Source organism: Benincasa hispida, chromosome 1 (assembly GCF_009727055.1).
Source record: "Benincasa hispida cultivar B227 chromosome 1, ASM972705v1, whole genome shotgun sequence".
Lineage (NCBI taxonomy): Eukaryota > Viridiplantae > Streptophyta > Magnoliopsida > Cucurbitales > Cucurbitaceae > Benincasa > Benincasa hispida.
The window spans coordinates 8,967,727-8,994,517 of NC_052349.1; the positions used below are offsets into that span (position 1 = coordinate 8,967,727).

Below are 26,791 nucleotides of genomic sequence, written 5' to 3' on the forward strand. Positions count from 1 at the left end.
AAAAAAAAAAAATGCAAGAGCTTGAGAACCTTAAAAAAAACACCACCTTAATATCTGAAATACAGGTGAACGAATTGAAGATGAAGTTCAAGTTTCATATGAAGCACAGTTTAAGCAATTGAAAACGACATGTTGTACAATGCCCATTTAAATCTAAACCTGATATTGAATCTAATATACTGATGATAACAACTACTTCTTCATCTTTTCTCCAAAAGGATTAGTTATTCATGACAGCTAGACTGCAAAAGATTAAGACCACATTAATGAAGAATCAGATTATAACAAACAGAGGTATTCATCTTCAACATTAAGGAGCAAGGGGAACAACTTCAATTTCAGCAAGCATGTACAAATAGTATAGAAAAGTTGAACTCAAACAAAGTCAAAATGTCGACAACTTCTAAAGATATTAAGGAAATCTATGAACAAGTTAACTTGCTGCTAATTCACATGCCTAATCTGCATCAGATAGCACTTCAAGCTCCTGTACTTGAAATGAATAGTATTAATTAGTAATCACAAATAAGAAGATACATCTGAATCTGAAGCCACAGTTCACACAACGGTGATTTCAGTTCAAGAATTCCAAATACAAATTGGCAATAGTTCTTGAGACATGAATTTGCTAACCGGAACACCCTCCCCAAACCTCCTACTAACACACCCAAATGCGATTGGTTCAGCCCATTTGATATTCATTTGTTTCGGGCACAAAATGGTAGGAAAAGACACCCAATATATTATCCGAACCACTTAAATTTATCAGCATAATGGAAGCTTGAGCAAAAAACAGAGCCCCCCTTGTGTCTTCTCGCCCATAAGCATTCAACTCAAAATCAGAAAGAATTACTCACATACAAGAGAGAACATCCACGAACAGTAGTTGCAACAGAAATGCTTTCTTAGCAACCACTATAAGCGCATATTTACACATTCAAAGACAGGGGAGAAGATATTTTTAACCTTGAGCCCAAAAACTAATTAAAAAAATTCTTAGTATTGGTTTTAGAACAAAGTAATCGCAAGTTTGCAACCGGAAGCTGTAATCAACATCACGAAAGAAAAGGATCCAAATTTAGCAGTCCCAAGAAAATCAAAGTAAAAAAAAAAAATGACCCAGTAGTCAAGCAACTCACCAACACAATCATTTTAACCAACAGAGAGAACCCACGTAACAGAAACAAGCTAAAAAGCAGAATGAAAGCAACCCTATGATCCAAAATCATTCAGAAATTCTAAAGAACGGAATAAGGAACGGAATAAACCAAGTGGGTACCTTGGAAAATAAACAGAATCAATTACAGGATCTGGGTCAAAAGCAAGGCTTGAAAAGATTCAAAATCCAGGGAGAAAAAATCTGCAACCAAAGGAAGAAGATGACGCATCTGGGTGAGAAGGAGACTGTAGAAAGGAGGTGTCAGTCTTCCAAATTCTGCTGATTTTTTTTATTGCATTCTATCTTTTTCTTCGTTCAGTTATCAATTCTTTGCTGTCGGTTTCTGAAGGGAGCGCTTTACTAATCAGCAAGAAAAATTGAAACGGAAATCTGGTCTAAAACGATGTCGTTTCATTCAAAACCAACACTAATTGCTAGTGGAGCAGTTTTTCATTTCCCTCCCACCCTCTGTTCTAAGAAACCATTTTCTTTTGGTTCTTTCTTGTTTTCCAAATTGTTTACAAAATGATCTGTCCAATTGCGTAAAATGATTTGAGCAAGAATATACACATATAGAGTAATTTCATATTGATTAATTTAGCGTAGAGCTCAATTGATTAAAACATACCATCTTTTGAATAAAAAGTCGGAAATTCGAAATTCTTAACCAAGGACCTGACTTGAGAGTAAATTTGGAGGAGGCAAAATAAATGCAATCAAGGTGTTGTGCCCATGGTTTTGGGGACTTTGCATCATTATCTTGACTTGCAAGGAAACTTTAATGGAAAAATGGGTTTGGCCAATAAACCATGATAGAATTTCATAGGTGTTAGTTTTTGTGATTAATGGAAACGCAACTACATATTTAGAGAGAAGAAAGCAAAAATGATTGGGTGTTATTTTGAGCTTTGAAACCCCATATCCTATGGCTTTTTGACTCTTGGGGTTGTCCCTACCAAAAGTAATGACAGTATAAGTTTATTTCTGTGGGAGCCTTTTACTAAGCACGCTGGTTATACTTAATAAACCTCTAATTCATTCCAGCACAGAAGAAAGAAAGTTGTATGCAGGTTGATTTAGGTGATTTTTAGTCAAAATCGAATGAACATAAACCGACAATCAATTCAAATCAAACTGAATCGACTACCTGAATCAACTTGGTTCAGTTGGTTTAATCCAGTTTTTCACCCCAAAACTCCCAAATAGTAAACTCCATCTAAGCTTACATTTGTTTTTATAGAGAACCGTTTGACAACCTTACCTGAACAAGATCTGTTCTATAGGTTGTATAACTGTCCTTAAAAATTTTATATTGAACCGATTGAGACTCAAACAGAATCTCTATGGAAAGAGAGGAATGAGTTAGCTTGACAGGTTTGCCCATAGTTCCAATCAGTCATTCTGTCATTCGTCCATCAAACATTAATATGATTAGACAAAAAGAGGAGGCCAAAAATGATAATTCACATTCAATTTCAGCTCTACAAAAGTTGTTACAAAATGTACAGTGACAAGAATCTCACAAACCTAAACTGTGACGAAGGACAGTTTTATTTTCCTTTATACTGGGGAAAGTGGCCGAATAAAGTTTATACACATCTCAAAAAAATCAGACATCCCAATATTATACCATGTAGCAGAACGTTAACCTAAAAATAAACAAAAGGCAGTAAATTCTTATGCCAACTTCATAGAAGAATGCACTGAGAGATAGCACCCATTAGCAGTAAGCAGCAAATTCTTTGTTCACTCCATGAAGGTCCGGATGCCAGTAGTACATCTTGATGTTCCTTTTCCTCCAAAAAGCTAAAAAAAAATGTAAGAAGAAAGCACGAGTTTATTTCTATTCTGTCTGGGTTGTATTAATCATTGCCTCAAAGCCGTTCCTCCACCTCATAACAAGATAACTGCACTTGATTTCACTCAAGTTTGCTGAAATCCTCAACTAAGAAAACTACCTTCTTCACTTTCTGAAGTTACTAGTACTAGATAAGATCATCACAGCATGTTGGCAAATCAAGCTAAAAGCTTGATTAACAATGACGGAACTGGTTTAAGCTTTCATTTAGGAAATTAGTCAGGGGAATGGACCAACTGTAAACATCTTAAACATGCTTGGTCAAATGCAAGGCGGCATGCTAGAGTCGAACATGCCGCGGTCCTTGCATCATTACCTCTTTGGCACATCTCAAACTCCAACATTTTAACCGTAATAAAACTCATTTTGCTGTTTTGTATTAGATCTATTGAAGTTGAACCAGCTTTACCGAGCCATCTCCACCACAGGTAAGAAATCCACTTGCGATAACTTGTATATCAGTAACAGCAGCCTGCAGCATTACGTAATTCAATGGCTTTAGCATTGTGAGAGAGTTTCCTTCCAAAAAAAGTAGATCTTTTGAGCAGCAAGGCAGCAAATATAGTATTCATATAAACCACATAAAGAACGTTGATTTGTTTTGCCAGTTATTTAAGCATCAGCTTTGATTAGAACTGAATTTTTACAAGTACTTCACATAACTACAAGAAAAGAAATTACCCGAACTACTTCACCAAAACCACGGGAGCTCGGTTGCAGAAAAGTGTGCCTATCATGCAACTTTGGCCAATGATGCACTAACTTAGCTCTTTTTGAATCCCAAAGTTTTACATCCCCATCTTTACTTCCGGTCAAGAACAAACTCGTATTTGGGATGGAAGTTATTTTAGTGACACTCCCAGAGTGAGCCTTCGGTATGTACCATAGCATTCCATTTAAATTTTGTTCACCAACGGTACCTAGCATGTTAGTATTTGAAGCATCGCTAATCCTTTCATCTTTAGGAGAGTGTTTCTTAGTCCTACCAGTGACTACGTATCGGAAGTCATGAAGTCCTACGTCTCCACCTTTCCCACCAGTAACTATAAGTGGAGAAACAGAACCGCTTCCTATTTCATTATCAAACACAGAAATAGAGCGAGCACCACCTTCACAGTAAAAGAAGTAAGATGCTTATTAATATACAAACAGGTCAATATCTAATCCGAAAGTTTTAACAGAAAAAAGAAATACCAGCTTTGACAACAGAGTATGGTATGTGATCATGAGATCTAAACGTTAAAGTTTTCCGTACAAGTCTAAAAACAATCTAGGACTCTGGTAAAGTAATAGGAAAAATATATGATTTCTGTGTTATTATAAAACTTCCTTCTATAAGCCGACTAATAAAAAGACATTATCCAACTTGAAATAATAGTAAATCCATCTCCCTTCAGTGGACAAGTTTGGCTTTATTTTCTTTCTAATCACAATCAAGGAAGTAATATGTTCTACATAATGATTGCCCGGTCCCACATTAAGATATAAATAAGACAGAGTTCAAATGCCTCGCTTTTGGAGTTTAATATAACTTATGAGATTAATAATACCTTCATGACACATAATGGCTGCTTGCGAAGTTTTTGGTGGAGCCAGTGTATCCCATATGACTACATTAACTGCAGAGGAGCTATATCCAGCCACGGCTATTATCGATCCACTGGAAGTAACATAAGTGACATCCCTGCAAATCGATAAACAAGTTCACTAAGAAGAAATATCCAAAGATATATTAGGACTTCTAAATAATTAACTTGTAATCTGAAACCAAGGAGTGAACAAACTATCTACAGTGACCTCAAACGCTTATAAAGGAATAAAGAAAAAGCAAGCAATATCACCACAATGGATGTTCAATTTAGTATATTATAATTCCTCAAATTACAATGATTACAGGTAACGTGTGCAAACTTAAGTCGATCATGAAATTCATATGCAAGCAGATCCAATTATATATATGTAAAACCAAGTATTCTATTAATGAATAAGAAAAGATCCATATATGTATTTCTTAAACGTTTAAAAGTAAAACCACATACGATGCATGGCCATTAAAGCATAAAGACGATTCTGTTGGACAGACATTGCTTCTTCCTCCAACCTCCAACTGCCATGAGCATACCGTCCCATCTAATGCGGCAGTAGCAAATCTATGTCCACATTGGTCAAACTGCACAGATGATATTGAGGCCAGAGCGTATGGTGGAGGCACATTTGCTGCAGGCAAGACACCATAAGTTGCAGTAGCCCTGTCCTTCCCGAACTGCATTAGTTCAAATTTATATCATCCAAAGAACAGTTGACAGTAAATGAGTACAGAAAATTTAAAATATGCAAGTTGCAGTTTACTACTTTACTCATATGTTAAACTGCAAAAATCTGCTGTCCTAGAGCAAAAGATAATATTAATTCATACCTCCCACAAGTATACATGTGTATTGGTAGAACCAACCAAGAAAAGAGGCCTAGAAGGATGACTGGAGAAAGCCCTCGTGCTCGTGTGTTCTGCAGTAGCTGGAGGATCTACAAATTCCTCAAAATCCTCTTGTGTTTCCCAACCTAAGCCAGAAGCACCAATACCAGCATAACCGGAAATACCAAATGCTCCACCTCCAGTCAAATCTCTCCCTGGCCTTGCAGATGAACCTACACCCACAGTAGCACCACCCAACCCTAGGTGTGCCCCTTTGCTGCTACCAAGACCAACACCAGGAAATACACACGTTGGAGCTGGTGTCGATTCAGAGCCCGCCCACCCATTTAGATTTAGAGGCCACTCAGAGTTTGACCAGATATAATCCTCCTCATCTCTGGAGGGCATCCCATCTTCCCATCTAAAGAAAATTATACCCTGAATGCATCCATTGGGATCAAAAACCATGATTGCATACATATGATATAAGCTATGGAGTGAACAATAAATTATAGGAGAGCACAGTGATCATCAACTTTAGATAAATACATCATCCACCATTTTTTTTATAAAAAATAGACAGATATATTTCATCAAAGAGAAAGGCACAGCCTAAGGACCCCTCCCCAGAAGACTAATACAAGAGAGCCTTCCAAGTGTTAAAAATCACCAAATGGCTGTATTACAAAAGAATTTCATGTAATTCGTGCACCACCAAGAGGCTGTATGCTGAACAAAAGCCTAAAAAGAATCAAAAGAAGCAAACTTATCTTAAACAATTCTACTATTTCTTTCTTTCCAAAGACACCACAAGAGAGACCAAGAGGCACATCTCCAGAGAACTTTTCCTTTTCCGTTGAAAGCAGAGCTGTCAAGCCCTTCCAAGAACCATTCATCTATCTTGTTCGGGAGACCGCTCCTCAACATAAAGATGCTGAACAGGTTAGACCAACCCTTATAGGCAAAATCACAAAGCAAGAATAAATGGTCCAGAGTCTCCTCATCTTTCAAGCAAAGGCAGCAAATAGAAGGAGATGGATATCTGTTTTTAAGTTTCCTCTGTAAGTTGTCATGAGTATTTAGGCTTCTCTATGCAAGAGACCAAAAGAAAAAAACTAACTTCTTTGGGAATTTTCAGCCTCCAAACTACATTAACAAGAGGAAAGGTGGTGTGGGAGGGCTGCTGCATAATGTTTAACAAAGTAGTTTTAGTAGTAAACTTCCCAGAGGCATCTAACTTCTACTTAAGGCTATCACTGTTCCCTTGTGGCTTCCACGAGTGAAGAATTTGCAAAAGCGCAACCATGTCGTCCATTTCTCTATCAAAGATATTCCTTCTTAGCCCCAAGTCCCAGGATTGATTCGATTCACACCAACAATCAGCCACTGTAGCCTCCTTTTTGTAAGAAATAGAGTATATATTAGGGAACTTGAGAGCAAGGGGTTGAGAGTTGCACCATCTATCCTCCCAAAAGCTAAAAGTTTTGCCATCCCCCAAAATAAAATCTGTAAAGTTAATAAACTGCTCTTTGTGCCTTAGAATTCCAGCCCATAGGCGATACTTTCTACCCTTCTTAGAAGGCTTATTTAACCAACCACAATCATCAAGACCATAAATAGCAGCAATAACACGTCTCCAAAGAGCATTTTGCTCGTGACAGAATCTCCAAAGCCATTTCATCAAAAGGGTGGTGTTTTTTTTTTTTTTGGCAAAAAGAGCCAATCCCAAGACCATAAATAGTAGGGAGAGAAGCCCAATTCCAATTGACAAGATGAGAGGTCGGTCTAAAGGAGCCACCATCCTAAACAAAGTCTCTAATGATCTTCTCCACATTGTTAATAGCCTTGACCGGAGCTTGCATTAGTGAGAAGAAGTAGCAGGGGAAAAATACATCATCCAACATTATGCATTAAGTCAACAAAAAAATGTCTCTCCCCTCCCGTCCCAACTCAGCCTCCCACCCCCTCCTCTTCCCATCCCACCGGAACTCACCATGTCTCCTCACCTTAACCGCGTCCCTTTCCCTCCTGCTTCCCTCCTCTCTTTCACTCTCCGGCAGTTTTCCTTCCCTCGGCCTTCTTTGCTCTGTGTTTGTGCGCTTCTCTGCCATGGAGATCAAAAGCTGTAGCATTCTTGATCACTTTTTCTGTATGTGGCAAGAGGGACTCGGGTTCCTCGTGGAAGATTTGAAAAGAGGCCAAACCATGTTCCTTTCTATGGCCTCAACCCTTGGCTTAAAGAAAGCTTTAGAAGACTTCTGTTTGGCCCAACATTTGAATTCTTTTTACTAAAGGAAAGAGTAGACCAGAGTTTCATCGTTTAGCCAAATTTCGAGCTAAAGATAAGTGGTTTGTAGAGTGTACAGTGTGGCCAGCCTCAGGGGGAAGAAAGAACATCCACATTCCGTATGGTGATGACAAATCTGGATGGCAAGAATTCAAGGACATGATTGAAGCCAGCATACACATCTTCAAAGAGCCCCCTGTCCAACAAGTAAGTTCTTCCTCCTTTAAACTCCCTTATGAGTTAGTTTAGGTCAATAACTCTCGATCAGCGCCCCCCTCTTGGGTCATCAAGAAAGAAGTTATTCAGAGGTGTTAAAAGGGAGAAAGGAGCTCCCTCATTTGGTTTCTAAGCCCCCAAAGTTTAATGTCGATTCGCATCAGAAGTCCCCTGTTCAGGTGTTGGTAAAATAGAGCAAGAACTCCTTTTGGATTCAAAAGGATCATGAAGTATTCAAAGAAGACTTTAGTAGCTTATGGATCATCTTAAGACTCCTGGTTTTTAACGATCGGAAGGAAATTGCAAAAGAGCTAAGTGAGGCCTTCAACTCCATTGTCACTATAAATCCCCTGTTCGTAGATAAAGTTTTAATTAAGGTCAGTAATGGTGATCTGAATGATCTGGTTATATACCTGGGCAAGTGGCAGTTATTTGGTTCTTATCATTTGATGTTCGAAAAATGGAATCCGTCAAGGCATGGCAGACCCTTAGTAATGAAAGGATTTGGGGGTTGGTTATCAATCAAGAATCTTCCACTGAACTATTGGTGCAGAAACACGTTTGAAGCCATAGGTGCTTATTTTGGGGGACTGGAATCGATAGCTTCAGAAACTCTTAACCTCACTAATTGTTTAGAAGCCAAATTTCAAGTTAGACGAAACCTCAGTGGTTTCATGCCGACAACTATTGAGATTAAGGATGAAAATCGTGACAATTTCTACTTAAATTTTGGTGACATTGAATGTTTAGATGCTCCCTCCAAGTCTTTTGGGAATTTATTCTTTAAGGATTTTTCTAATCCAATTAACTTAGTTCGGTTGAATCAAGTTATTAAGGATGAAGGTGTCAATTTCCATATGGATATTTCAGAATAGTCCTTCCTTGTCTCCTCTCAATCCAAGCCGAGTTTCTCAAGAAACCCAAATCCGACCTCTAAAAAGTCTATCTTGAAGCCACAAACCCTGAAAAGAGATGCAAGTTTTGCTGAGGAATGTGAAAAGTCACCTTCTCTGGAAAGTTACACAGACAAATCAGCCACTCATTCTTCTTTTTTAGCTGAATAAGTCGAACAGGCATCAAAAGGTAAAGTGTCCCCTGTGGAAGAAGGTGAAAAGTCACAGATCTTTTATGAAAAATATGAAAAGGCGCCCCGAGTAATTAAGAAAAGAGAGATGGAGGAAGGAGGTAATTCAGCCGGCATTATACCTTTTGAAGTTGAACAACCGTTTGTACAAAAAAATGAGAAGCCCTTAAGACTATGCGGCACGGGAAAGTCTAATTTTAATTCTCGGCAGGCATTTTTACTTACCCCAAACACCAAGGAAGCCCAATCGTCACCTAAGTCTGCTCCACTCCTCTCCTGCTCTATCCTAATTAAGCCCTCTTCCCCTATTTCCATAAAAATTTGGCTCTATCCTAAAAGTTGTCTCAGTAAATCAGTGCCTAAGACCTAGCAAATTTGTGGCTAAATGACACTCCAAAGCAAGACATCCCCTTGCCTCTTTAAATCCTTCCCAAAGTGTTTCATTAGAAGAAAGCAAGTGAAGGATTCTTTCAAGAAGTCCTGCCTCAGAGTAAAGACAGTGACTGATCAAAATCCGGATTTGCTAGAAGCTCGATGCAATTCAGTCCAAGGTCTGTCCCAAAGTATCAAGTCAGCCCCCCTTCCTTCTCTCCCTCCTCTCTTTGAACACTCTGTTTTTTCCTTGCCTAATTCAGAGTTTACTTTTCTGAGAGGCTCACCAAGCTCTTCCTCGGGTGCATATTCAAAAGAAAAAGGGGATGCCCTCATTGATTCTCCCTTTAATGTGAGCAGTGAAGAAGTTGATTGGAATATTTCAGAGGGAATTACAGAGGAGTCAAGGAAAGAAGCCCCCCTTTTATCTGACTTAAATCCCCTGTTCCAGACAGAGGATGAAAAGTCTTCAGAAGCTTTAGTTGTCGGCTCCATCTCTCCAGCCATTCCGTGCGATCTTCCAGCCCATCTGAAGTCCATAGTCACTGATTGCAGTCTTATTCTGGATTAACAGTTGGCTGCTGAGGCTACAACCAAAAATTTAGGCTCATAATTATGAAAATTGTGACATGGAATACGAGAGGCCTAAAAGATGCTAATAAAAGGTTGGCTCTCAAGCGATTTCTAAAGAAACATAATCTAGCAGTAGTTTTAATTCAAGAATCAAAGAAAGAGAGTTTTGAAGCAAGCTTCATCAAATCCCTCTGGAGCTCCAAAGAAATAGGTTGGGAATTTGTGGAATCATATGGCACTTCAGGTGGTTTACTGACGTTATAGGATAAGAGTTTGATTTCTGTGGTTGAAACCTTGAAAGGAGGGTATTCTTTATCAGTAAAATGCATCACTGCTTGTAAAAAGACTTGTTGGATCACTAATGTTCATGGGCCAAATGACTACAAAGAAAGAAAATTTGTTTGGCCATAACTCCTATCTCTCTCATTTTATTGTGATGAAGCTTGGTGTATCGAGGGAGACTTCAATATTACAAGATGGGCTCACGAGAGATTTCCTTTGGGCAGAAGCACTAAAGGAATGAGGAAATTTAATAACTTCATAGACCAAGCCAATCTTTTGGAGGTCCGGTTGGGAAATGGCAACTTTACTTGGTCTAGGGAAGGGGTTTCAGCTTCAAGATCTTTATTAGATCGCTTTTTCATCTCTAAAGCATGGGACGAGCTGTTTGAAAACTCTAGAGCTAATAGGCAAGTCCGAACCTTCTCTGATCACTATCTAATTTTACTAGAAGTCGGTTCTTTCAGCTGGGGTCCATCCCCTTTTAGATTTTGTAACAGCTGGCTGCTCAATAAGGAATGTGTCAAACTCATTGAGACAACTTGGTTAAGTAGTGAAGCTCAGGGTTGGGCTGGTTTTGCCCTTAATCAAAAGCTGAAAAAGGTAAAGACAGCAGTCAAGGAGTGGCATTCGAAATTCCAAGAAGCTCAAAGAAGGAAAGAGGAGGGGTTGTTAGAAGAAATTGAAAAATGGGATGCTCTTGCTGATTGTTCTACCCTTTCTAGCAGTGAAATGGCAATTAGATCCACTCTGAAATCAGATTTAATGTCTCTTTATAGGCTGGAGGAAGTTAACCTAATTCAGAAAAGTAAGTTGAATTGGCTCAAGTTGGGAGATGAAAACACAAGCTTCTTCCAAAAATTCCTAGCAGCAAATAAGAGAAGAAACTTTATTTCTAAACTAATAGATGATCAAGGGGTGCCAACGAAATCTTTTAGAGAGATTGAAGGCTTAATCCTGAATTTCTATAGCAGCATTTTCCTTAAATCCCCGGGGATAAGACACATTCCTTTGAACCTAGACTGGCCATGCATCAACTCAAATTAGAATTTGACCTTACAAGCTAAGTTCTCAATTGAAGAAATAAAGGCTGCTGTAAGAAAACTTGGAAAATGCAAAGCACCTGGCCCCGATGGCTTCACTATGGAGTTTTTGTTGAAATTTTGGAACCTGATCAAGGGAAGCTTGCACTCCACCTTTGAAGATTTCTACAAGAATGGTAAACTTAACGCTTGTATAAAAGAAAACTTCATTTGTCTAATTCAAAAGAAGAAAATAGCAGTTGCGATTAGTGATTTCAGACCAATTAATTTAACTACCGTGATTTATAAAGGTCATTGCAAAGTTGCTGGCTGAAAGACTAAAATGGGTAATGTCTAGTATTATAGCTCCTTCCCAAAGTGCCTTCATTGAAGGAAGGAAAATTTTGGATCCCATTCTTATTGCTAATGAAGCAGTGGAGGAATATAGAGTGGAGGAATATAGAGTGAAAAAGAAGAAGGGGTGGATTCTCAAGCTTGATTTGGAAAAGGTTTTCGACCGCGTTTATTGGGAGTTCCTAGAAAAGGGGTTGAAAAACAAAAATTTCAGTCAGAAATGGATAGAATGGATTATGGGATGCGTTAAAAATCTCATGTTTTCAGTCTTCATCAATGGTCGACCAAGGGGAAGGGTGGCTGCCACAAGAGGTATAAGGCAAGGTGATCCCCTCCCACCATTCCTTTTCCTTCTTGTTAGTGAAGTATTAAATGCTTTGGTGAACAAGCTCATTCAAGCCGGTCTTATTGAAGGTTTTGTGGTTGGCAAAGACAAAATTCAGATTTCCATCCTCCAATTGCGGACGATACTCTATTATTTTGTAAATATGACAGCACCATGCTTGCAAAACTCAAGCAAACTGTGGAGTTTTTTTAATGGTGTTCGGGGCAGAAAGTGAATTGGGAAAAATCAGCCATTTATGGTATTAATGTGGATGAAAACGAGCTGATTTCCACAGTTGCATCTTTGAATTGTAAGGCTGACCACCTTCCCTTCTCCTACCTAGGGCTGCCTTTAGGTGGGTACCCGAAAAAACTATCCTTTTGGCAACCAGTATTGGACAATTTTCAAGCTAAATTGGACAAATGGAAACGTTTCAACCTATCAAGAGGAGGTAGAGTCACTTTATGCAAGTCAGTCTTGTCAAATCTCCCAACTCATCATATGTCCATTTTCCTTTTGCTTGAAGGAGTTGCATCAAAGTTGGAGAGGATTACAAGGAACTTCTTTTGGGAAGGACACAATGGCAGCAAGCTAAATCACCTGGTGAAGTGGGCTTCGGTGCAAAAGCCTTTGGCAGATGGAGGCCTCGGCCTTGGTGGTTCAAAAATATGAATTTAGCACTCCTTGCTAAATGGGGCTGGAGATATTTTAATGAGGAAGGTTCTTTTTGGGGCCAAGTTATCAGAAGCATACATGGATCAGATTCTTTTAATTGGCACACGGCAGGTAAAAGGGGCAGAAGTTTGAGAAGCCCATGGGTCAGTATTTCGAAGTCTTGGCTAAAAGTTGAGTCATTGGCCACTTTCAAGCTTGGAAATGGCAACCGGATTACGTTTTGCTTAGACCCTTGGGAAGGAGTGACTCCATTCAGTACCTTATTTCCAAGTCTTTTCAGAATTACCTTGTTTCCGAATGGTTCAGTAGCTGACCATTGGGACAGCCGACTGGCCGCTTGGTCGATTTCCTTCCGTCGTTTGCTTAAAGATGAGGAGATGCTTTCTTTTCAAGAGCTGCTTGGGTTCTTGTAACAAGAAAAGTTTCAGTTGAATTTGATAAAAGGGAGTGGTCCATTTCAGCCTCGGGTCTTTTCAGGGTTAACTCCCTTAAATTACACCTTTCCCCCTCCTCCCCTTTGGACAAATCTCTTTTCTCGGCCTTGTGGAAGACAAGTAGCCCTCGAAGGATTAATATTCTCGTCTGGATAATGCTTTATGGACAGCTGAATGTAGCCACGGTTTTACAAAGGAAATTGACATCCAGCTATATTTCCCCTTCAATCTGCCCTTTGTGCCTTCATTCTTACGAAGATTCTCTCCACCTATTCTTTGCGTGTTCCTATTCAACTTGGTGTTGGGAGAAGTTGCTGTCCATCTTCAATATTTCATGGGTTATGAGCAATGATTTCAGGGGTAACTTGCTGCAGCTATTAGTTGGAACAAACCTCCATAAATCCAGCCGTTTACTTTGGTTTAACGCGGTCAAAGCTCTTTTGGCAGAACTTTGGTTTGAAAGAAATCAAAGGGTGTTTCATGATAAATCTCTTGGTTGCCAAGACCGCTTCAAATCCGCCCGTCAGCATGCCTCTTCCTGGTGTATCCTCTCCAAGCCTTTTAATAGCTACAGTTTATCAGATTTCAATCTCAACTAGAGAGCGTTAATCTCCCTTCCCAGCGGTGGTTCTTAGCTTCGTCAGTAGTCTGCTGTTTTCCTTGGTTTTTTCAGACTGTCTTGTTTTGTTTTCCCCCATTGTTCGGCCATTGTTTGGGCTTGTAGTGTTTTGTTCTATTCTCATATTTCAAGTTTAATTTTAATTTATTTTCTTGGATGTGATGAGGGCGCTAAGGGGGTGTCAGCCTAGTTGAGATGCCCGGGTGCGCTTACTGATCCGTTTGATCTTTGGTTGTTATATCGCTCATTGTATAACCCTCTTGTACTTTGGGCCTTAGCTCACATTTTTCTTAATATAATGAATTGTTTCCTTTTCAAAAAAAAAATATATATTATGCATTAAGTGTGGGGGGTTAGGCCTTTAAAGCTCTTTTGTGGCATATTTGGAAGGAAAGAAACTCTAGAACCTTTGAAGATAAGTTTTTCTGTTTTGATGCTTTGTGTAATTGTGTAGAAAATACGAATTCTTGGCAGATATATTTGCACACAAAATTATTTTGTAATTATAGCCTCCTCGTGATTATAAAAAATTGGAAGGCCCTCATAGTTTAGTTTCTAAGTGAGTTTTCCTCTACCTCCGTCCTTGGGTTGTCTTTGCTTCTTTTGGAATATATCTCTGATTCTCTCGTTTCTTATTAAAAAAAAATATCCATTAAGCACTATATCTACATTAATACTTTTTCGGAAAAAAAGAAAAGAAAAAAAGTATGCAAGTCTGTGCCTCCTGCATTTGCAAAGGTCACTTTTACCAAGTTTTCACAAACTGATTAAGTGAATGCCATATACATCTGTAAAAAATCGTTTAGAGCTCATCAAAAGTTATTGGCTCTTATTGAGTTTATTAAATCTTCCACAGATTTCAATCACACAGCATATAAACCTTCGCCACAAAGTTACTCTCAGCATCAGGACATAAGATTTGTAGATAACAAAACAGAACGGCACAGAATTGAAAGAAACAGAAAACTTGCCAAGTCATCCATCTCACTGAAAACTCAGAGCATCACAATACGAAAGATGACTCAAGGGTCCGCCTGAATTTTGATGATCTTTAGCACATTTTGAATTCTAGTGATTCAAATCTCAACTTTTAAATAGGAAGTTACCCTATTTTACAAGCCCTAAATTGTTAAAGCCAAAATGATTCTGTAAGCATCAACTTCAAAATGATTCTGTAAGCATCAACTTCAAAATGATTCTGTAAGGTAGCACACCGAATAATTAAGCAAATTGAAGAGGAACTCAAATACATTATGCTAAACATCGGGAAATTTTGGAATAAGGGAAAGGGGGAAAAGAAAGTGAAAAAGAAAAAAAAGTCTAGTAGAAGGATGACAACTGACCTTTTTATTACTGGCAATTGCAGCTTGTCTTCCATCAACAGAGTTGATACACAATGCCTACCTTAAGAAAGAAAATACACTAAGAACGCTAGATCAAAGCTTTGATTTTGAACAACTTTTTACTATAGAGAACATGCAAGTTGCTTCTCAAGACAAAATTAATTTTTGCCTTCTTCAATGAGAAGGATATATTACCAAGGAGGATTACATGTAAATAGAAGCAGAAATTCTCGATCCTTAAAAAAAAAAAGTTTAGAGGCCAAAACATATAATTGGATTGAAAATTACCTCTAAAAGCTCTCCATTCCTCCTATATATCTCTTTAGGTTTCTGAAAAGGCATGGCATCATCAAGGGTTGCCAATTCCTTTTCAGATCTGACAAGTGTCCTCCCATTACGAAGTAATTTACAAGGCGAGCCAGTGGTATCACTGGTGAAACTACTAATCAGTGCACCTTCACGAGTATAACTGTCCTCTGGCCTTGTGGTGGCATTATAAATGTCAATCCATCTTGCAGAGAGTTTACGATCAAAACAATTCAACAGATGAACTTTTTCATGTGCAAAGCATTCTGATATCATATTGGGATTGGAAGTAATGCTCCATAATGTTTCAAATTCCCCTTTGTTACACATATCTATTTTATTCATTTCATCAGTATGGTGTTTGTCATGCCTAGATGACTGGCTAAACTGTTCAAACCAAACAACGGTTGCCACGCACAACCTCTGATCTAATTTATATTGCAGAAATGACACCAGTTGTTTTAGTTGATAAGAAGAAGCCTCAGCAAGGACGATAGTCAGTAGAGAAGTAAGACCCGTTGACATCAATTCAATCAGATACTTTAAAATGTCTTTCTGATCAGATTTAAAGGTTGTAAGACTTGAAGCCCAAGAAACAACGTTCCCACGAGAGATACCACAGAAACTACCCTCTTCAGATTTACTAGTTAAAGTAGCCAGCTTATATTTCATGAATTTGGACATGTGATGCCACAAACAAGCCCCAATTATGTGCCATCTTTCATCTCCTGGAATTGAATGCACAATATCATCACTTTCTTCATCAGGCATGCCTTCAAAAATTTGATGGCTATAATGTACATCAGTCAGTAAATTTTGAGCTATCAACTCCCCAATCTGAGAGAGGAGTTGCTTCAGATGTTCCGTGTCAACATCATGAGGAGATTGTGCATTAGCCAAGAGTGGCTGCAACATTATAAGGAGACACTTTGAGTCTCTCAGTAGCCAAGCAGATGCGAAATACAAGTTATATTCAACCAAATCAAGAATGTTTAGGATCTTGGAAACAAGATCATTTTTGAGAGAACCATGTGTAGTTCTCAAAGCAGCTCTTACACCCTGTAATGATAGTAAGAGACCTTGAAGGTAGTACCACCAAGTATCTAAACACTTCGACCTAATTTCACCTCTGTGAAAAGATAAACTGCAAGCAATAGCATACCGTGAAGCTGAAAATGAAATTTCTTGTGCTGCTTTCAGAAGTTCCTTGTGCAAGAGACTATGCAAGAGGAAACTATAAACCGCCAGGTTCTTGTCATCTGGGCACTCTTGCGAAGTAAATCCATGAAATATATCATGTCCAATAAATTGTAGCCCAAGATTACACAGAAAGACTAACATCTGATAAGAAAAATGGGTAGGGAATGAATATTATTAAAAAAGTTGAAAATCAACATATGAAGCAACAAATTAAAGAGAAAATATCACACTCAGAAATTCACTTACCATACTAACAAGAGAGGCAGGAAGCAAAGAAAACTTCATTTCAAACTGTGCAAACCCCATATTTAACTTATGCTGAAAACTTTCAAGAGATTTCTCATAATCCATCTCATATTCCTTCAAGCAAGCCATGCATTCAACAGATTCTAAATTTGTAGTTGGCCAGCTGGGATGCTTCCGTATCAATTTTGAGAAGTATTGTACTGCCAAGTCTAGTTTTGATCGATGCTCGAGATGAACTGCTAATTCAATAGAGATCCAACTGGAGGATTCTCTGGGAGATTTCTGACAGATTTTGCTTATAGTCTCAAAACTCTGAATATCAACCCCATTAATCCCATCAGAAACTTCATTAATGCTCCCACAGGTTGACATGTGTTCCAAAGCTTCAAGCTTAAAATCAATCATAAGAAAAGCAATCACAACACGTACATGGGGTATGGTATGGAAGCGTTTGAAAGAAATCAATACACTTCCTTTTTATTTACTTAGTTATTAATAGGATTTTAAAAAGGGGAGGGGGCACATGTGCATATTTGGGAATTGAAAATCATTTTAGAAGCCAAACGTCCAATTCCTTAGTCCCTTGACCCATTTTGAAACTAATCAAATTAACACATACTTTTACATCTATCGGATGGCTCACAATTGGATTTTGGTTTCTCCATAAATATGTGCTAGGAACCAAGGTAGTATGGGATGCCTTTGTCCTACGTTGGTTAGAATGGGATGACTAATGTGGTACTTAAGTAGTTTGGCTCTCCCACTCCAATAGCTAGCTTTTGGGGTGTGGTTCTCCAAGGTGCTTAAATACCTAACAATGGTATCAGAGTCGGTTGTTGACATTCTGGAGTGGAATCGACAGAGGGTTCTGACTGGGTGTGGCCGAGTGAAGTATCGTTGAAGTAACTGCCGGGACGTCGGCTTTCCGCGGATAGGGTATTGTTAGGAACCAAGGTAGTATGAGATGCCTTTGTCTCACATTGATTAGAATAGGATGTCTAATGTGGTACTTAAGTGACTTGGCTCTCCCACCCCAATAGCTAGCTTTTGGGGTGTGGTTCTCCAAGGTGCTTAAGTACCTAACAGTATGATCTGATTTCAAACTAAATGAATGGGCATAGAGGTTATGAAGATTGCTGTCCCAGCTATAATTTGGAGAATTTGGGTTGAAGTCGAATGGGATTATTTCATAGGACACATAAATGATTTCTCATCAAATTGGGTATGGTTTATGGAGTAGGCTTCATAAGATCATTTAAGTACTTCCCTATGAATTTCAATCACTCTGTTTAGAAATATACTTCTATTACACCATGTCAAAGTACATTCAGTTCTAATGAAAATATACCTTTTATGTATCAACTTGATAAAATGTTCAATTATGGGTTAAAAAGTTTCATTTATACCCGTGATTGACTGAACTTATTTGTCAAACTTTTTTCAAAGCAGCTACACCATCCAATTAAATCATTAGCCAAAACATAAACTTACAGGAAGACCACATCTGTTCAAAGCAGTAGCCATCATCAAGGTTGCGAGCTGGCAAAGGACCTCAGTAGATTGCTCTCCAACTGCTTTCTTCATGCTAGTTTTGGTTGCTAACAGTAGACAGTACATACCAACGCTTGGGTCTAGTAAAGCAATATGTTTACTTGAAAGAAACGGTATCCCGGTTAGGGAATTTGACTCCAAACCAAGCACATTCAGGAAGGATTGAGAGTAGTTTCCTAATTCCCACTGAAAATAAAAGAAAAGAAATTTTAAGTTATTGACATAACAAATCCAAGGAAATCACGTATATTCCACTTCTGCTGTAGTATTTACACATTCATCGTTTGTTTAAATGAGGTAGATGCAATTAAAACACTTATAGTTTAATGCAATTACAAATTAGTCCCTTGCAGCCAAAAAATTAATTATTATTTATGTGATTCACTAATATACGGATTCAATTGCTCTTGCTAATGTGGAAATCTATCATAGGGGGTCCCTTTTCAACTGTATTAAATCAAAAGAAGAGTGACATAACATTTATTAAGATGTTAAGTCGGCAAAAGGGATGTGTTATGTAAATAATTAAATCACATGGGTAGAAGCAATCATTTTTAAATCATACAACAAATTTTCAATCACATGTGTGGGAATATACTTTGCATTTATCCGTTTAAATGAATGGAGCACCTCAAGAATACTTGCAAGCCAAGTGTCACCCTTCTCAATGGCGGATGGAAGCATAAACTTTGTAATTAGGTGTTGCTGAAGAGGTCCACCACGCCCTTCAACTAGATGACAAATTACCAGTGCAAGCTGCTCATCCCCAAGATTTTTTGCACAGACACTAACAGCAGAAGAAGTATCACCACCAAGCAGAAAGAAAGCAACAGCCAATTCTAGTTGATGTCTCCCCATTAAAACATAGGCATTCTTCAAAGCTGCTGCCTTATTTTTCTCCTCCTGAAAAGGGAAAATTAAATGAAACTGCACATTAACATTATTTAAAGGGGAAAACTGAAGTGACCTTCCAAGACTGTTCTCTCCAAAGATCCTCCACATAAATTTGACATTTTCCAGATGGTATATATCAAAGGAGCACCTGAAAATTGCGTGAAAGAAAACCCACCAAAGGTTTATCTTTCTCATCCCTGCTAATTTTAAAAAGGCCAGCTAAAACTTGGATTCTATTCAGTGTGACATACAGAAGCATACAGTCCTTGGGATCTTTTTTCTTCAGATATTGGGATCTCGCCAGTTTCTCCATCTACATACAACATGCACCAATATAAGAAGAAGAAAAAAAATTAAATCTATGGCAGACAAAACTTAACAATTTTTCTAATAAAGCATCTGTTTCCAGAGTCATCAAATGAACTTATCAACAGGATGTAAGTATTGGTTAATTCTTTTTCCTATACGTAGGAATTTGAAAATATTTATTAGTTCAATTGTGTACAGAAACCCAAGGCCAAACCTCATCTAAGAAGACAAGCAAATCATGAGATTATTTCAAGTGGGTGGCTAAAAGAGTTTTAGGGCACTTGAACTTCAAAATATATTATGGGTTATGAAACCCAAGAACGGATAAAACTCGTGTTAACTCTTTTGGGAAAAGAAATGCTATTTGTTTGATATGAAATTGTGGCAACTGCCTTGATCTGCTAGCAGTACACATACTGATGTTTAGTCTGCACAAAAAGTAAAAAAGAAATGCATAATGATTATAGAATCACTTTGATTTCGATGTTTAAGTCGAGCTATGGAATTTATACTAATATACAATATCTCCAAGTATTACCCTTATTCGCAACTGTGTTGTATTAGTAAACCAAATCCCGACACCCAAACTTTGCATTTCCTGCCAAGTTGGTTCGTTGGAGCTAACTGAATCCAATAGAATTTCCTGACAGTCCGAGTGATAGGCCCATCCAATCAATCTTGAGTCAATGGCCAGCTGTTCCAGAGAAGCTGATCTACCATCACGTCGAAGAAACTGCAATTGTTGAAACCTCAGAGCAACCCAATACCTAGAGAAAGAGAATAAATTATCATTATAACATGAAGCAAGAAAGTTTCATAATTGAATAGTTATTTTAACATTTATGTTTAAAAAGTTAGTTAAAAGGTACCATAAAAATCTACAGCCTCCACTTAAGTATCAGAATACCGCCCAAGTTTGAATTAATTACAAACAGAATATAATTACCAAAAAATAAGAGATAAAGAACCCTAGGAGGAGTAACAAAACCCCATATTATCGTTCTAACTTCGTTTTTCCACAAAACAGTAACCTTATATTCAAGTCCATGGCCAAATGTTGACCCAGATTTTCATGCAACCCAGGAATACACAGAACTTTGAAAAAAGCAAATTACACTTCTTCCTTAAGAGCAATGAAACAGTAGATGTGCTTGATCATCCTTTGCTTCCACATAGGACACGTAGCTGGAAATTGGAAGCATGGTTATAGACATCTACTGTGAATTTTTTTTTCAGCCATGTTCATACGCCCATGAAGAGCAAATGGAAGAGCTATGATTGGATCTCTGTGCAATTTACTTTTTTTTCTTTTAAACAGATCTCTGTGCAGTTTTGTGTTCTCGCTGAGAGGAAAGCTAATAGATACAAGAATTTGGCAGCTGGAGTCAGGTTATTTCTCAGTGAAGTTCTTGGTCAAAGAATTATTGAAGAAAATGGATTTAACCAAAACTAAATCGGAAGCTACTCAAATTACGAAATTTAAGACTCTCTTCCTCTATGCCAGGTTGTATTCTACTTCAACAAATTGATAAGCTCCCAGAACTTTCACATTCCAAGTTCTTCTAGTCAAAATCTTTGAATAACAAGAATTCTCCACGCCTCTTGTAGAGCAAGGTAACACGGCATAAAATCTGGGAAGCACAACAGTTGAAGGGAAATGTCCTTTGTTTATGTTTCACAATCAATTCTCAGAGCTTTCGTAATTTATACATCAAACTAACATATCAGGGATCTCTTCAAACAGAATCTAAGGTGTATGGTCATATACTAAAGATTATGTGGGCACTATTCTAGAACTCGAAGGATCCAATAGAAAAATATTGAAAAGAAAAGTAATAGATGCCCAAAAATTAAGGAAATATACTGAAAATGAACTAAAAATCAATTAAAACTGGAAAGAAAAACACATGAAAGGAGGAAAACATATTTATTGCAGGACTTGCAGACAATGAGGCATTTAACAGAGGAAACAAATAATGACAATGGGGTAAAGGTTTTCTCCAAGCCTTTTAACAAAACAGTGTAACCGAGATACAAGGTCTGGCAACTTCTGAATCTTAAGTATTGAGAAGTTACAAAAACATTATTGCAGAGTACCTTCGCCCGGGCTCGTCAAGACTTTCATAAACAGATGCAGAAGATTTGTTACTGATTTCACCTAGAAGATCTACAATTGCTAGAGTTTGTGTCTTCTCCATGCTGGTTAGCCCTGCTAATTCATAGAACTGCTCAAGAGGCTCAATAAAGCTGCTGAATTCAGACTTCGTGGAGGATGGAATGAATGAGTTGTCATTATTCATAGAGTCCCAATTGAAGACCCATTGTGAAACACTTTCCTTAAACTGGGAAGATAAGCAATTTGTACTCCACTGAACTCCTTTATCAGTAGAAGTTTTCACAACTCCTTCAAGATAATCTGACAAAGGGATCTCTGGAATAGTAAAGGTTGAATTTGCAGAGCTCTTTTTAGCAGACGAAAGATGCTCGATGAGATGACTCAAAGCTGAATATGCACGTTTCCACTTGCCTAATCAAATTGAGGATTGCACATCTTAAGCCTGAATGAACCACTAAATTTAACTGTATTGGACAGAAAGAGAGAACAAAATTCTAAAGAAATTATTCTAACACAACATCCCCAATAGTTGTTTATTTTTGCAGCATAATGGTACACTTTATCTAGTGATTTTAAAGAAGTCACAATTTCTTATCTCTTCAAGAAAACACAGAAATTAACAGTTTCATGCTTTGACCAGAAACTAGGAAAATAAATGTTTGACCATGTTAGCTGTTGCTGGTGGCAAGTCTATGAAAGTAATTTTTGGTAAGTCTATGAGATGATGAATTTAACAATATAATAAAAAGACAAAAGTGTAAAATTTATCTAAGATAAAACAAATGGATAAGATATTATTCTCTGTCTTCATATAAACATCTAATAAGATATATCATAATAGTTAAAACTTAAAAGTAAGAAAAGAAAAGATAGGTTGTAATGAATTATGTTGGAAGCTTCTTAAGGTCAATACTTGAGAAAACAACAAAACTTTCTGATAGGGAGTAATTTATATAATCACCTGAATATATATTAATAAGGAGGGCCTGAGGATGAAAAGACGGCAGTGACCCACACAATTTATCAACTACATCCGGCATACTTATTAGACCAAGCAATCCTGATCTACATTTGCTATCATAACTATCATCTGATAGTGTTTTGATACTGCAACATTCATCAGCAAAAACAGCAGCAGAAATGTTGATATCGGTCCCATTGACATATTGAGTTTCAGTTTCTCCAATGTAACGAGTATTGCACATAGCATCATGGTTTTTATCCACAAGGAACAACCATGGACTAACTATACGAAAGTAATGATCTTGTAAAACTATCGCTGTGGTCCTTGGCCCCCAGAGAAAGCCACAGTTAGAAGGAAGAGTACGAGCAACCCCAATGCAGATCCAAGTCTTGATATCGGATTTTGTGATGCCTGACAAGGTGTGACCGCCAAAACGCTTCGGGGAGTACACACACAATTCATTCTGCAAACAAATTCCAAGTAAGAACTGACCATTTCCTAAAGCTAGCCAGTCCACTGCAACAATATTGCTTTCAAAGGACAGTTCATCTTCAAACAAAAGGGTCCCTGCACCAAGGTATGCAAGCTCCCATAAATGAACATTTTTGGTATTAGGTTTATGGTTGTCCTTGCTAATTGTTGCAATCTTTCGACCACAATCAGTCAGACACAAACCAGCAAGGGGGCCTTGATGTGTGACAACGGCACAGACAAGCTCCCATGGCACATGGAAGATTGATGGTTTGCCTACATTACTTCTCCAAAGTTTCAAACTACCATCAGCAGAGCCAGTAGCCATAATATATGCAGGGGTATATGGTTCACCTGATGAAGCTAATTTTTGTTGCACAGGAACAAAAGTTCCTTGGTGCACTACAGCAAAACTTGTAATCTGATCATGGATTTGAGAATTGGGTAACTGTGATGAGCAAGGGATTATACTAACACAATATTTTTTGCTTCCAAAAGCACTTTCAAATGTCAACGTGCTGAGATCAGCTTTATTTTCATTATCAATATCACAATTGCAATGTATTCCAGTCCCAGATATATCATAAGCATGTAGGGTGATTTCCCATGATAATGCCTGAAATCCTTTTATCCATACCCCCAATAACATAAATTTATTGAATTTATATGTTATATTACAATAAGAAGGCAACGGAATGGAAAATATATTAGTTGGACCATTCTCAAAAGGACCATGACCAGTGAAAGGTATGGTACATAAGTAGTGACATTCAGTATTTTCTTCATCACTTTGGCTAATACTGACAACAAAAAAATCAATTCCTCTTGCATGTCCCATGAGAAAAATCAGTTCTTCATCCAATATTGATGGTGCCCACCGTACACTTGTATATTTGGAGCATGAATCTTGAGTTACAAGTTTTCCACAAAGTTCCCAGGTTGGAGTAAGTGTTGGAGGACCTACGACGCAGTTGGAGATACTAGATAGTGACCAGAAAAGAAGCAAGCCTTTAGAATCCAAGGAAGCAGCTATTTTGACCTCACAGTTGTATGGATGGACAGCAACGTGTAAGATTTTTCCAGTGTGACCACTTAAATTCAGTTGACTAGTAGATGAACATGAGAATAAATTTTCTAACCTTTTTTGGTCAAAGGATGCATCCCCTGCGTCAGCTGATGTGTGAGCAGATAAAAATGACCACACCAAGGAATTACACGGCAATAACTGAATCAAAGAACACATACTTGGGGAACCAGACAGATGAACCCTTGAGATTACAACTTTCTTGAGGAGAAACTTGTTACTCAAGTTTGTACAACCTTCAATGTAATGACGTCCCACTTCACATCCTTTGAGTTCTTGCTTCTTCCATAATGTGACTCGAGGGAATCTTAACGGGGATACGTCATCAAGACAATGGACAGCCCAAAAGGTAACCAATGATCCTGGACCCAAACTTATTAGCCACTCACAGTTTCCAGCCCTGTTTTGTTCGAATCCTACTGAGGATTGAACTTTCTTAGTTACTTCAAAAGCTTCGCACATACCTTTAATCTCGGTTGCCCATGTTACGAACAAATCCATGCCAAGAGTTCCATTCAGTGCCTGATTCATCTCCACAACAGCAGCAACAGAAAAATGCCTTCTCATCGACTTTTTATTATTTACATCCTTACTAAATTTTCTGACCTTTCCATTTTCAGTCTCACTCCACAATCTCACAGTTCCATCCAAGCAGCATGTCAGAAGCACATGTCTTGGTGTATGCTTGGCGATTTCAGGCCCATTAACTGAAGGCCTCCATTGAATTGCAGTTATGGGTAGAGGATGGCATAACTCACTTCTTACATACCCATATTCCCCTTCACTCTGAATTACCAGCACAGATCTGCAAGCTTTTTCAGTTAACTTGCTCTCCATCTTCGAGATCCTAGAATGAGGTGCCGTTGCAAGCGGCCCCTCAGTAGACCAGCTTGCGGAAACAAGAGTTTGGGGTACATCCGGTTTGAACTTCCAAGCTATTTCCCAGGATTTGTTAGTGTTTTTCCACAAAACAACCTCTACTCCACAAGCAATAATTCCATCTCCTGCACCCGTCCACTGAATGGCCTCGACCTTCAGAGATTGCACAAGCACTGAATTCTGCCTCCAACAAAAAGAACCTGAATATGAGTAAATCAAATATAATTTAAAGGTGTCCAAAATTGAATGGAAACAGTTCAATGTTATCAGTCTCGTTCAGTGAACCTAACTATTTCCTCGTCAATTGTTTTATATTACCATTATCTCTATTTTCCCAATGTTGGCAACAAACCCAAGTGGGAATTAACTTCAGAACTATCCTAGTAAAGATGGCCGAACTAATTGGTGCAGAGTCCAATATATCACTTTGGAATCAGTCCTCCGCTCATTTTTCTCAGACAATAACCAACAGGAATGAAAGTTTAACAATTTCAGACTATCGCGTACCTCGAGAAGCACCCGAATCATGAGAAAACACCCCTATCCGGTTGCCCGCGGCTGCAGCAAGCTCGCCCTCCGACGGAAATACGGGAGACCAAGATACGGCATTGACAGCCGATAAGTCGTCGCCGGAGAGCTCCAGTACCTGCCGAAATATGGGTCCGATTTTGGTTTCTTCGGGAGATAGAGGAGAAGGGAAATGAGAGATCACCAGAAGAGATGAGGCTCCATAAGCGACCCACGCATAGCCGGCAAAGTCTGGAATCCAATCGATGGAGGAACCAGGGGGGTCGAATCTATTCGGGGCTGAAGGGATCGGCTCGGATCCTAAAAGAGGGAGAGGGAGACGAGAGATAGGATCCATCTTGGAGGCTGTTCCCGCCATGGAATGGAGCTTGATCGGAGAACCGGACGGAATTATAGTGACCGGCGACGGAAACTCATCACTGGGAAAGTTGAATTTGGGAAGTAATGGGAAATTCCAATATCTAGCTTCTTCTTCTTTACGTGATTCTCGCTGTTCTTTTCTATTCGAGTAATGGAAGCTTAACCACGATATCAACTCACTCTATTAACTGCCACAATGAGCATTCAGCATATATCTCGACAGGCAAACTCTGAGGTTAGATTAGATTACATTCTCCCCTCTCACGAATTATAGAATTAAAAAATTTATTAAAAACAAAAAAATAATAATAATAAATTAAATTAAATTCATCATTCCATTTTTTAAAATCACTCTAAAATATGTTTTTAATCACTAGAGGGCATTTAGGACAAATAGTTGGTCATTATAGTCATATATTTCATTTGGATTATAATAGTATATGTTTGAAATGTAAATTATTTTAGTCTGAGAAATAAATAGTAAACATTGTAGCAAATAGGGGTTTTGAAACTAATTAAGAAATATAAAATAGTATTTACCGTAACAAAAGGTAGTTGTTATAGTTTTCAGATATTTTTTTTTCCTCAAACACATCCTAAGAAATTATTTTAATATTTAATTACATACATACAATTTTCAAATCATCGAAATTGATCTTATATAATTAAAATAAGTTTTGAAGTGATTTTAAAAAATGTCAAAAGTGTCACACCCCCGCCTAGACTACTCTCTTAGTCTGGAATGAGACATGACTGCAACAGTTATCAACTTTTTTATGACACTTACTGCCTATTGACTCTTTTTAAATAATCTAATAACAAAATGCAATCTCAAACACAACGGTTGCCACTAAGGCACAAAAAAAAAAA

At 38.1% G+C, this 26,791-nt stretch overlaps 2 protein-coding genes across 10 annotated transcripts in view; both read right to left on the reverse strand.

Annotated features, from left to right (window-relative positions):
- LOC120084287 overlaps positions 1 to 1,669 on the reverse strand; it is a 6,486-nt gene extending 4,817 nt beyond the window's left edge. For 2 of the 4 annotated variants that reach the window (XR_005483676.1, XM_039040158.1), the window contains exon 1: positions 1,280 to 1,668. The gene's annotated coding sequence lies outside the window, so the exon portion shown is untranslated. Of the gene's footprint in view, positions 1 to 159; positions 243 to 1,279 lie in introns of all 4 variants that reach the window. The other 2 variants (XM_039040160.1, XM_039040157.1) reach the window with 2 other exon arrangements.
- A 934-nt stretch (positions 1,670 to 2,603) lies between these two features.
- Positions 2,604 to 26,151, reverse strand: LOC120090517. 6 transcript variants are annotated; one of them, XM_039048235.1, is made up of 15 exons: positions 25,541 to 26,147; positions 22,597 to 25,233; positions 21,617 to 22,046; positions 20,058 to 20,286; positions 19,359 to 19,523; positions 18,947 to 19,219; positions 18,257 to 18,502; positions 16,766 to 17,155; positions 15,302 to 16,660; positions 15,014 to 15,070; positions 5,434 to 5,868; positions 5,057 to 5,280; positions 4,568 to 4,701; positions 3,699 to 4,126; positions 2,604 to 3,489 (listed from the first exon to the last, which is right to left on the reverse strand). In XM_039048235.1, exons 1-15 carry the CDS (start codon positions 25,917 to 25,919, stop codon positions 3,403 to 3,405), a joined length of 7,473 nt encoding a protein of 2,490 aa, XP_038904163.1. In that variant the 5' UTR covers positions 25,920 to 26,147; the 3' UTR covers positions 2,604 to 3,402. The 6 variants fall into 6 exon arrangements, with proteins under 6 accessions (XP_038904163.1, XP_038904171.1, XP_038904194.1 ...); XM_039048243.1 differs by having other exon boundaries at positions 22,597 to 25,213; positions 25,541 to 25,697; XM_039048266.1 differs by lacking the exons at positions 2,604 to 3,489; positions 3,699 to 4,126; positions 4,568 to 4,701; positions 5,057 to 5,280 and having other exon boundaries at positions 5,732 to 5,868; positions 15,014 to 15,074; positions 25,541 to 26,151.
- Between the last annotated feature and the right edge of the window lie 640 nt (positions 26,152 to 26,791).

Bases quoted from the DNA above. Each gene is read 5' to 3' on its own strand.
- LOC120090517 (XM_039048235.1), bottom strand. From the start codon at position 25,919: ATGGCGGGAACAGCCTCCAAGATGGATCCTATCTCTCGTCTCCCTCTC. The intron at 5,869-15,013 runs GTCAGTTGTCAT...GGATGCATTCAG, and splicing joins CAATTGCCAGTAATAAAAAG to GGTATAATTTTCTTTAGATG. The intron at 4,127-4,567 runs GTATTATTAATC...TTTACTGTGAAG, and splicing joins AGCCATTATGTGTCATGAAG to GTGGTGCTCGCTCTATTTCT.